Source organism: Alosa sapidissima, chromosome 1 (assembly GCF_018492685.1).
Source record: "Alosa sapidissima isolate fAloSap1 chromosome 1, fAloSap1.pri, whole genome shotgun sequence".
Classification (NCBI taxonomy): Eukaryota; Metazoa; Chordata; class Actinopteri; order Clupeiformes; family Clupeidae; genus Alosa; species Alosa sapidissima.
In genome coordinates this window covers 30217901-30230373 of record NC_055957.1, presented here as the reverse complement: position 1 = coordinate 30230373, position 12473 = coordinate 30217901, and the positions used below count along the sequence as shown (strand labels likewise).

At 39.5% G+C, this 12473-nt stretch overlaps 1 protein-coding gene across 1 annotated transcript; it reads right to left on the bottom strand.

The window, feature by feature from the left end:
* Nucleotides 1-6534: 6534 nt before the first annotated feature.
* Nucleotides 6535-8452, bottom strand: fbxo36b (F-box protein 36b). Its single transcript, XM_042099654.1, has 4 exons — nucleotides 8314-8452; nucleotides 7996-8098; nucleotides 7660-7832; nucleotides 6535-7087 (listed from the first exon to the last, which is right to left on the bottom strand). Exons 1-4 carry the CDS (start codon nucleotides 8407-8409, stop codon nucleotides 6830-6832), a joined length of 630 nt encoding a protein of 209 aa, XP_041955588.1. The 5' UTR covers nucleotides 8410-8452; the 3' UTR covers nucleotides 6535-6829.
* Between the last annotated feature and the right edge of the window lie 4021 nt (nucleotides 8453-12473).

The window sequence follows — 12473 nt, the reverse complement described above, 5'->3', positions numbered from 1 at the left end:
GATTCACCTTCAAACGCGTATGTTTCTTGTAAATCTATGACTCGTCCAGGAATTGACCCACACAAGAACATTCAGACGTACGCTGAGGCTGACTGCCCATTTGCTATTAGGCTACAGCCTTTGTGCTTTTCGGATAGGCTATACTTATTCATGAAGCATGTGATGTGTTATGTGATGTAGGCTAGCCTATGTTAGATAATTCCATTAGCACAGTGATTAGGCTAACGTCGGGTACAAAGTGCATACATAAAATAATAAACAGAACACAAATTAAATGTCTAAAAACAATAGGCTACAAATAAGACCATATGGAATGGTGAGCTCCTTTTTGGAGCTAAATGTTAAAAAGACCAAGGAGATGTTCATTGACTTCACTAAACTTGGAGGAAGCAGGACTGCAACTACAATCCATGTGTGTTTCCGTCACTCTGTCTCTTTAGTCCAGTCATTTTATGAAAAAAGGTTGAACAAATTGCAACAGAAGAAAACTTAACTGATTTTGTATTCTCAATATGTCCTGAGTAAGGGAAAAAAAGCCCCGAAGAATCCCAATAGGGGAAAGTTTAGAAAAAGACCTATAGCCTATTCATGCGCCTAGTCTTTTTGTCACGCAAATAGGGGGGAAAAATAACCTTCACATAATCACCATGAAAATTACTGAGTTGATTACTTACATCAAGACAAACAAAACATCTATTATACGTTTTTTGAAATTGTTTGTTAACATGGGCAGAGAGGGCATAATGTAATTACGTAGCCTATAATACCACAACGGAGCTAATAGTCCAGGGCCCACTTCCCCGATAACGATGGAGACACGCTCTTAAGAGGGTTTTCTACGATTCATCTTACGATCGTTCGTTTGGTTTTTCCGACTGTTTCCCGAACATGCTCGTAGCGTGAACGCGCATGCACTGCTCTTAAGATGCTCTTAATGGGAGCTGTCCACGTTAATAGTTCTGAAATATCCTCTGATTTGACGGTGATGTCAGGTGTCTGCACGTCACAGCTATAGGCCTACCATTTAAACTTCGGATCTACACATTAATTCACATCAATACGAAAATAGAAACACTTTGACATCTGCATGTAAGCATCCCAAGTAGGTTATATACCACACAGATACATAAATAATTGTAATTATTTTAAGATTAGATTATTGCAACATGCAATAATTTTTCGCGGTGCCACTTAAGAACACGTTTGAAGATAAGAAAGAAGTCGAGTAAGAAAGAGAGGAAATGTGTAGGCTTAGATTTTGATGCAGTAGGCTACAGACTAAACCACATGTTGCTTTCACTGCTTTTTACCTCATAGGCCTAATAAAATATTCACTTAGCAAAGATAATGTCAAACTATTCTGGCAACGTCTCGTTTCATAACTTGATTGCATTTTTGTCCGCTTTTCATCACATTATTATGACCATTAAATGTAGGCTATTTTGCACGCTAAAATCTGATTCATCACAGGTAAACACAATAAAGAATGGGAACGTAAATTGGATTATGTATTCTAAGTTGTAATTCCTCTGTATGTCCTGTTGGTGACCTCAGTGAGAAGTACTGTTAAGACGCTCTTAGCCGGTAACGAGTACTCTGGAGCACTCGTAGATCTACGAGTGATTTCACGACGCTCTTAAGCTACGATGGTTTCGGGAAACAGTCGGCAAATCTTAAGACGTTCGTAAGAGGGACTTTACGACGCTCTTAGGCTTAAGATGCTTTCGGGGAACTGGGCCCAGGCAAAGTAAGGTCTGACCCAAAACTAATTGCAACATAATTTATGTTCACATTTTTATATTTCAATTGGTGATCTAAACACCACAGTAAAAGACCATGAAAATCCAGTTTGTGGAAATATGTTATAATGAGGGTTGCTTTATGCATTATTCTTCAGCAAATAATGACAAAACTGTAATTAGAATGTTGTAGAATACACATTCTAAAGAATATCTGACCCCATCTAACTTAAAGGAGAATTCCGGTGTGATATTGACCTAAAGTGTATTGAAACATGATACCGAGTGTGAACGTATGTCTCATAGCCCATCTCGCTTTTTCCTTGCACTCCAAAATCTGGCGCTAGTTAGCCGATGCTACCAACAGCTTTTTCAATAGTGGTGCTTTGGCATCGGGCTAGCCATGCAAATAAATCACTGTTTTACACCCATTTACGAGGCTCAATGTATCTCCACACTTCATTGGTAGACTTCCGAGGGCCCTGACATTTAAAACGAGACATTGAGAACTTTGAAAAAGCACTGGTAGTTTACTTACAAGACGATTTATACAGACAGTATCTTCACGAAGTTTAGCGTTTGCAGCCATCTTGAATTTAGTCACGATAAGTCGAGCAACGAGTAAGAATGAACTGGTATGATGGGATCAGATTCCAAAAATAATTCAGTGGAAATGCATGGATTCCAGTTTCTTCCAGTAGCAGCAACTGGAATCCATGCATTTCCACTGAATTATTTTTGGAATCTGATCCCATCATACCAGTTCATTCTTACTCGTTGCTCGACTTATCGTGACTAAATTCAAGATGGCTGCAAACGCTAAACTTCGTGAAGATACTGTCTGTATAAATCGTCTTGTAAGTAAACAACCAGTGCTTTTTCAAAGTTCTCAATGTCTCGTTTTAAATGTCAGGGCCCTCGGAGGTCTACCAATGAAGTGTGGAGATACATTGAGCCTCGTAAATGGGTGTAAAACAGTGATTTATTTGCATGGCTAGCCCGATGCCGAAGCACCACTATTGAAAAAGCTGTTGGTAGCATTGGCTAACTAGTGCCAGATTTTGGAGTGCAGGGGACAAGCCGAGATGGGCTATGAGACATACGTTCACACTCGGTATCATGTTTCAATACACTTTAGGTCAATATCACACCGGAATTCTCCTTTAACATGGAATTTTAGAATCTTGCATTGTTGAGGAACATTCTTTCATTTTCAAAGAGTGAATTTCTTTGGCTTATTTCAGACTGGTTTGTTGCAAAATTGGTGTCTATTTTTACATTTTGGCCCTTTGAATCAATGGAAATGGTTGTTGACTCTTTAAATAGAGCCAGTGTGTTTTTGCATGTAAGTGTTCCACAATGTTCAATCTGTACAAACACATAGTTAAGCATTATTCAGCCTAGGAAAGTGTTTTTGGTGTTTAATCTGATTTAGAGGTCACTGAAACATACAGTATATCACACTAAAGTATCAGTCCATCATTTTCCAAGACTTGGACCTCTTGCCCAGGGGTTGACTGATATACTGTCTGTCTAATCAGAGGGGCCTGTATGATGCCCCTTTACTTTGCACAATTTTGTCTAAAACAATAATCAGACAGCACAGTATGTTTGTTAGTGAATGCAGGAAAATTGTGAAGGCAAAGTTGATGGGATAACTGCTGTTAGCCTCCAAAAAAGTGACAATGTTGACATGCTAACAAACAATTTCAAAAAACTTATAATACATTTTTTGTTTGTCTTGATGTAAGTAATCAACTCAGTAATTTGCATGGTGATATGTGAAGGTAATTTTTTTCCCCTATTTGCGTGAGAAAAATACTGTAGGCGCATGAATAGGGTATATTTAGGTCTTTTTCTAAACTTTCCCCTATTGGGATTCTTCGGGGCTTTTTTTTCCCTTACTCAGGACATATTGAGGATACAACATCAGTTAAGTTTTCTTCTGTTGCAATTTGTTCAACGTTGACCCCTATTTTGGCTTAAAATGACTGGACTACTTCGCTCTGATTGGTTTTTGGCCTCTCCTATTGCGTCCGAGGCATTTTGATCGGCGTCCGTTTTGGGAACGCCCTTTGGAAATGGGCTGTGAACGAACCTTCCCCAGACCCACTCTCAGTTACGACTGAGAAGGGTCTGGTTTTAACCGGGCTACGCCATATCTGTTCCTGTGTCACATTTTGTTCATGATGTATTACTTTTAACCAATGCTAATTTAAATGAAATGAATGAACTACAAACACTTTGCAATTGCTATGTTTTTATTTATTCAACTTTCCAACGAACGGTTCGTTAACTATAGCCTACATCATTAAAAATGTCTGAACTGTACCAGGTAGGTGTCTCAACTGTAGCCTACTCTATAGTTGACACAGTCAAGACAAAAATGCACCTTATGTTTATGAGCTAATTGTGGAAAATATAAACTACTTATGGGTATTATTGATTGATAATATTTTAGTCTAGGCCTATAAGCTAAGGAAATGAATGGCATGTGGAATGTCATGTGGCAAATCACTTATTTTCAGTATCTATTTTTTGTTTGATTTTGCGTGGGCAAAAAGTGTCTCAACTGTACTCAGTCTACACTTTTGCGTTCATTCAATATCTATTTTGGAAGTAAAATGGAAAATGGACCTATGACTTCTAAAATTGTTTTTATGCGTCGCAAATGGGACACAGTTGTGTGCCTGTGTAGCCCCCTGTAACAAAATTATCTGGACAGTAGGCTACCTAAGGTCTGAACTAGATTTTATGAAACATTTTCACCGGGTTGGAACAGTAGCCTATGTTTAAACATAGAATGCGCTCGGGGTTGGCCGTAGGCTAGACTTCTGTTTGCTGACAAAACATCAAGTTCTAACTGCGCATAATGTGAGCCTATTATTAAGATGCAAACGATGTTGACATATTTCACATGTAGGCCTAGAAATCACATTTCAGTGATTTGTTTTCACTAAGGATAACAATTACGGATCTCATTGAATATCCACATGTTAAAAAGGAATGCGACTAATGTTGAAAATTGCAGCCTTTGGCTAGCCTAGGCTACTCGTGTAATGAAAGGAAAATTCTGGTATCTAGCACTTTGAGTCCCACAGTTTTGAAAACGAACGTTAAGGGTTGTTTTAGGACATGTTTGAGCATGCCTGTAGGCAGCCACTCTGAGTAGTCAAAGGTGATTCAAAACGAGTCAGAAAAGTCGAGACAGGACCAATCGTCAAAATTTCGGTGTCCACCACTCTAGTTCATCCAAAACAAACCAGAAAAGGGACTCAAAGTGCTAAATACCGGAATTTTCCTTTAACTCTTTTTTTTCCATTGACTTTATATTGTGTGTAGTTCACACATGGACAAGTTTATTTAAAGGCGCAGTCTGAGATTTTATGCGATTTCTAGCCCCAAATTTTTTTTTGTCACAGCAATCGTCTCCTTACCAACGCTATCATCCCATTACACCTTGAAAAAAGTCATAACACAATATGGACTGCAGAAATATTCGCGAGCTAGGCTAAACACTAATTTGGTAGCGAAAGCAAGACATAACAAGACAGAATACAGTGTTCATTGGAAAAAGAACACTCCCTTTTCAAAAGTTTGCACGTTACACAAATCATTGACAAGACATACGAACAAAAACACATAAGAACAGCAGGGTTAGGCCTATGTGAATAAGTCACATTAAGTTTAGTAGTGTGCATGCATACTCTGCAATGAAATAAGATGCACAATGCATATTGCAGTATTTTTCTGAACTGTGAAAAGAAACATGGTGCATAATCGTCGTTTTTAATCTCATGCATTGTTGTTACACCCCTACCTCATAAAAATCAAACTATTTCAAGCACTGCAATGTTTTTGTAGAGTTCATTTTGTAGTAAACAAACGTGGGTACAGTATAAAATAAAAGAGTTTACAGGTGCTGGAGAAAAAAGTGATACAACAACCTTCTCTGGTCTCAACTAAGAAATTACATAAAAGTACATAGAAAAACATTTGAGAAAAACATAACTGAGGTGAGCATTAAAGGGACACCAGGCAAGCTTGATGCTTTTTCTCTACGAAACTCCCCCTCCCTCGGTCTGAAGCTCTTTTCCTTTTCTTTGCATCTTCCGTCAAGGGTTTTCGCTGCTTCTTTGCTGGCTCTGCAATTATACACACGTTTGCAACAATCGCTAGTGTTTCGTTAGCCTGCCTCTGTGCTGTATGCAGGATGTAAACTGATCCTGCTTCGGTCGGCGGGTAGGATACACCGAACTTGCAAGTGGGATATTCTTCTTACAGGCAGTAGGGGCGGGCGAGAGAGTCTTTATTCGCCCTGTAATGAGTCATTTAACCATATACTGACTTACGAAGATGATTAATTAACACGAAAACGTTGCCTGGTGTCCCTTTAATAACCATTTGTATGAAAATAAAAACTACAAAACAACAACAAAACCCCATAGACTAACTGTGTAGAGTTTTTTTGCACTTTCCTTCAAAATGATTTCTAGAAAAATCTGAAAATGACTACATAAACATTGATAAACAGACTGGAGCAAACAACATCTCAGACTCAGTCACTCTGAAGTGGTGTGCACGCCAAATTCTCTTGTGATATGGCTTAAAAGGACACCAGGCAACGTTTTCGTGTTAATTAATCATCTTCGTAAGTCGATTACAGGGCAAATGAAAGCTCTCTCGCCCGCCCCTACTGCCTGTAGGAAGAATATCCCACTTGCAAGTTCGGTGTATCCTACCTGAGGCAGGCTAACGAAACGCTAGAGATTGTTGCAAACGTGTGTATAATGGCAGAGCGAAGAAGCAGCGAAAACCCTTGACGGAAGTGGCAAAGAAAAGGAAAAGAGCTTCAGACCGAGCGAGGGGTTTTGTAGAGAAAAAGCATCAGGCTTGCCTGGTGTCCCTTTAAAGGTGAGGATTTCAACCTGTTCATAAACGAATGCAATGTTCAGGATACAGAACCAGTGTATGCAATTTCAAAACATGATGTAGAAATCACCTTAACTATTTTTGTTATGGTGATCTATTCTATACATATGCTCCAGTTAATCTTTTCTGTACGATATGTATGCAAAGAACAAGGATTCTCACTCCAGGGTAGTACAATCCCCTCGGTCATTGTCACTTATGTAGCTCAAACTTGGAATAGTGTGCTCTGTCCTATCTTGGCAATTTTCCTCCTCAGTCATTTGTCTTCGCCGACTTATTTGCTTCTGCAGCTGAAGCTTACTGGTAAAGAAAACAGTTTTCCATCCTAGCTCACTGGCCAACATCTCCACACCAGCGGGAACTGTGTTGTAGTGAACCCTGAAAGTGTGTTCCCAAAATTCATTTGAGCCACACAACTAGACAAAAACAAAAAAGCACAGTAGTCAGAGTGGGACAAAGAACCACATCAGTCTGAATGGAACAAATAACCAGACAAAATGTCTTTGAAAAGAGAGGATAAATTGGCATTAAATAGGACAAATTCATAGCAGCTATTCTAAAAATAACAAGGCCTAGCCTACTCTGGTCCTGCTTCACCTCAGTGGTTCTCAACCGGTGTGTCGTTACAGGTGTGCCATAGAATTTTGAGGAGCCCAATACATTTCTACAGGCTTGAAATAAGGTACAGGGAACTTTTTTTTAAATGCATCAATGCACCTTTTTGTTGAGCAGAATAAAATTATGTTGAAGTCATAACTCACCTTACTCATGAACACTCATGGAAGAAATATGGGCAAATGAGAATGAAGGCCCGGCTGTAATAGCCTAGTTGTTTGTGACATTCATCATAATCAGTAGCCTAGCCTGGCCAATTGGTGTGCCTTTGGCATTGTGGTTTGACCTCTGATGTGCCTTAGACCCAAAAATGTTGACCTTATCCTATCTCTTCCCCTTAAAGTGTAGTAGGCTACCGATATTTTGTTGTCACCTTTCTGAAAGCTTGAGAAGTTTGTCCAAGTTGTGCAATGTCTTCTAAATTGAGATAGGTCATGATCCGAAGCAGGAGTCGTCTGGGAAGGCGTTCCAGGTAATCGAAGTGTCCCTCACATAGCGCTAGAGTATGTTGCATGATGCGAGAACCGAATACCACTCGAACCTGGCCTGGAGACAAACGTATCATGGTAAAGTAGGCTAGCCATGAAATGGATCTTTGCTCGACATCACAAAGTGAAGTGTGGCCCGTCGAGTCCTCACGAACTAGAATAGGCCTATGCCTACGTTAACAATTGCAATTTCAGCTAAACATAATAGGTTATAACGTTACTCTGTAACATGCTGTTCTCCAGATAATCTGAGTGTGACTCCCTGAATTCTCCAGGTTTTGTGCTTTCGCTTCTCAAAGAAATATTCCACCATCTCCAAATCACCTGCAAAGCACGATGGTCAACGTTAAGTGACACTTGTTATGAACTGGAAATAAAAGCTATCCGACATAACGTTAATTTTATGCGATGTTGAATGTTTTTGCTAAGATAATGGGGAAACATTAGCTTCAGGCGAAACCAGCGAGTCATGTCACTGTTGGCACTTCATGAGATGGACATTTTAGCCTACATAGATGTTGGCGATCACAAAAACTCACTTCTGATTTTGCTATTTGAAGATGAAAGTAATCCTTCATTGGAGCTGGCCCTTGTCCGCTGATTTCGAACAAAGTTTCCCCCATAAGACTCGCCATTTGTAAAGACGCACCAGTGACTATAGCAACGGGGCAGGGTGACCTAATCCTTCGTCACGCCCAGGCTGTGCCGGCTATTTTTTTTTACTGTGTCTATGGCTAAAACGCAAGTTAGCTACCTTAGTTAGGCTGATAACCAAAACAATTGTGCATTTTATGACTAAAGCATGAAAGTTTCACCATATAATCTTCACCCCCTAAGGTTTAATTTCAGACGTGGAGCCACTTCAGATCTAACCTCTGGGGCTAGATATTTGCTGTATACACATCTTTGAGGAGTAAAATATTTTTACAAATCATTCCAGAATTCTACTAACATTCTAATCACATACAAATGTGATTTCTTTTTTCACCTTTAGACCTACAGTATACTGCTATGCCTATAGATAGATTAGATAGATACATAGTGGAATGGTAGATAGTAAATAATATGATAAAGAGCAATTTAATAAGGACCCCTTTCAAAAAAAGACACAAGTATTTTTTAATGTCATATCTTTATTGGCTGTGTCCAGGCAAACAGTCTCCTGAGCAAGAGCAGGAGGCAGCCTTCTTGCACCTGCAACGCATAGTACACCCTTTTTTGCAGCCACAATGGATCGGTTAATAACAGCCATGGGATGCCTCTGGAAGAGTGGTCTAGAATGGCTGCCATCCTGTCTCATCCTTCACCCATACTTTGGCCTATAGGACACTGACTGGATCTGCTCCCTGCTATCTTTAATGATCATGATATTATATCCCCAACCGCCCACTGCACTGTAAAAAATGATTTCCCTTGGTGTTATCTTAACTTCTATTCTTTTGTCAAGTTGACTATGATTCATCATTGTTCAAATAACTTAGAAAACTGGTGTTATTGTCCCATAAACTAGTGGCACAGTTGATACAAAGCAGTTAGGGATTATGGGTAAATGCTACTTTCCTGTTTATAATGTTTCTTTTTGCTCATTACTGTTTATTGTGGCTTTTTTGGATTTGTATGAGGTAGAACAACTGATAAGCAAAATTACTGTAAGAGTTTCAGAGTATTGTCAGGTTTACATACCCTGGAAATCCAGAGTTCTCGCGAGAGGATAATTTGAATTTTCTCTGCAAGAGACTCCGGCAATGAGTAATGATGCACGTTACTTTTACCCCTTGCATCTTGTGTAACCAATCACATCGGTGTATCTGGTATAGGCGGGCAGGAGGCGAGCTAAACAAATTGCGTCGAAGTCCAGAATCAGTCAGTAAACATTGGTCGTAGTGTTATCCAATTGCGTGCAGTGAGATTTTCAAATGTATGCTTGGTGCTGCCCCTCGAGTTGGGCCAGTTTCTAGATTATCAGGGTCTGGATTTTCCAGTCTAAGGATTACCATTAAGGAGAAGACCATTATTAAAATATATAGAATATTTTAGAGAGTAGACATATCTCCTTTCCGGGTTCAATGCAAAATTGATTACTTTCTCAATTAGCTTTGACCTGCCCACTTGGAGGTGTCACAAAGTTGGGCACTCAATGCTTACTTGCATTATGTGTCTGTGTACTTCCTCCTGGGATTGATTTTATCTTCACCTTATATGGTGGTGGTTCTTGGACTTTATATGTTTACTATGCATATAATGGATATGAAAGCTGTAGCAACTGGATTGATAGAAAGTTTATATTCATGATGTCAACACTGCACAACTAAGTGTATATACATCTGTTCCTGACTTCTGATGATGTTGTGTCAACCAGACATAAACACTAGGTCAAATTCAAGACTCTTTTCCTCAGTGGTTCCTTGTTAGTGGAATGAGTTGCCCAGTGCTCTCTGTTCCTGAGATAGTTTTGGGTCTTTCAAGAGGGGTCTAAAGGCATATATCTGTTCAACATTTAGTTTATTAAATCTTTCTTATGCATTATGGTTTGGCCCGCTTAATATGTTGCTGAAGTGCAGCCTTTGTGGGTGGGATGTTCTCTAAAGCTCTAGATTTCTTTGCAAACAGGTTTTCTGGCCGCATTCACCTCCATGATGTCACTTGTCCTATACATTAGCACTATAAAGCGCTCCAGCAGTTCACTCTGATCATTCTTCAATTGCATGAGCTCATTGAAAGCTTCAGTAACTTCTGTGAATGATTTCCCTGTCTCGTTTGATGTCATTGGTATCAAGGACCAGCAGATCTTGGCTCTCTTCAAGAAATGGGTTACCCATCTCCTCAATCACTGTTATGAGGGACCTAACATGCTCCCTGTGCTGCTCAAGGCTGCTCATGGTGATGGTTTTCAGGTTGTGGTGACCTTCCATTTTCAAATTCAATAATTATTCTGGCAATTTCAGGGCCGGGCCCAGCCACCATCCAGCGTTGCAGTGCCCCGGGATTCTCTGTTAGTCGAACTGGTCCACCAGATCCTTTGATGAGTGCATTGTTCTGTTCATGACACTGGTCTATTGCAATGGCTGAGAACTTGTTTCATGTCTTATGCACAACGAACCTCCCAGCATGGAATTCTTTCAGGATTGCTGGGTGTTTCTTTGAAATGTTTGTAGCCATGGTGGTCTGTGTTGAGCTTGGTGTTTGATGTTTTCTCCATCGAAGATTATAGACATCAATGCAAAAAGTGATGGTGGGGACAGAATCATTCTGACTACTGGGATGGAATGAGCTGTCAAAGTGAAACTTAGAATCAAAAATCTCTGCGCACCACTTATGCTGCTCTCACCAAATGCATAGCATCACTCATGATCGTGGTCACAGGCCTTCATGAGAGCATCTCTGATATCCTCTTGAATGTTAGAAGTGTGTCTCTCACCTGCATGAGCCCTTAAGTCTGGTTATACTGTACATCTTGCCTAGATCTATATATCTGTTATAACTTTATAAAGTAGGCAAATTTCCAATATTAATGAAGGAACAGTGCTTAATACATTAATAAAATGTGCAATAGTACTGCCTCATGTGCTATTACTACTACGTCTTACTATAGGCAACCTTGCATTTTTTTATATTTATTATTATTTGCCATTTTAACTTACAAATAGTTTTTTTTATATATTTAATGATCAGAAAAATCACTTCATTTAATTTGCCAAACTATAGGTCTAAATGTTTTTGTCATCTGGTGTCAACGCTGGCGACTACGCCGCTCCGTCTGGCATTTTTTGTCTTATTGTCTTTTTATTTACCACCACAGCTCTCAAAATGGTTCATATAATACCCACCAAGCCTCTTCATGTCTCCACAACGATTGTAGACTGCACCTTTTTAGCAGCAATCTGGGTTTTGAGGCAGGAACGATTATTTGCCATCACTTTTTCACAATTTGTGCTCACTTTTTTGACGGATTGAGATCCGCTCTAAAATGTTGATATTGTTCTCTGTTAACCATTTCTTGCCTTGTTTGGCTGTATGTTTTGGATCATTGTGTGGTTTAATGTTCAAATGCTGCCTTTTGGGGCAGCCATGGCCTACTGGTTAGGGCTTCGTCCTTTGGGCTTGCCGGTTCGACTTCACTAATTCACAGACTGGGATAAATGCAGAGACCAAATGTCCCTCACAGGATCAAAAGATATACTTACTTACTAACTTACATAGGCTACTATTGGGGCAGGTCTCTCGGCACACTGCCTGATCTTTTCCTCCTAATCTTAATGTAGCCTCTTGTTTCAGTGTTACAGTTTACTTTGAGAAAGTCACCCAGTTGAAAAACATCCCAAAATAATAATTTTCTCACCCCCACAATTGAAACGGACATGGTGTCATTTGGGTTTAATGCTTCCCTTTTTTATGCCAATCTCAGGCCATGTCCCTGGGTCAAAAAAATCCAGCGAAAGCTAAATTATTTGTCCAGGTGTGCCCATATAAAGGTTAAGCTGAGTTGTGCATGTTTGGAGAAGAGTGGAGAAGAAAAATAGAATGAGAATTCTTTCATCAATTCTGTGGTGGTGTCTTTTACTTAATGGGCATATTTATTGAAGTAATCTAAAAGTAATCCTAAAGTAATCAGATTACGTTACATGTTTTTGGTAATCCAACTGATTACGTTACTGATTACAAAAATTGCCATGTAATTTGTAGTCAATAATGGATTACA

Excerpts from the sequence above, each read along its gene's own strand:
- fbxo36b (XM_042099654.1), bottom strand. The coding sequence starts at position 8,409 with ATGGCGAGTCTTATGGGGGAAACTTTGTTCGAAATCAGCGGACAAGGG. Across the intron at positions 7,833-7,995 it reads GGAGAACAGCATGTTACAGA|GCCAGGTTCGAGTGGTATTC; the intron begins GTAACGTTATAA and ends GTTTGTCTCCAG. Across the intron at positions 7,088-7,659 it reads CTTCTCAAGCTTTCAGAAAG|TTGTGTGGCTCAAATGAATT; the intron begins GTGACAACAAAA and ends GTTTTTGTCTAG.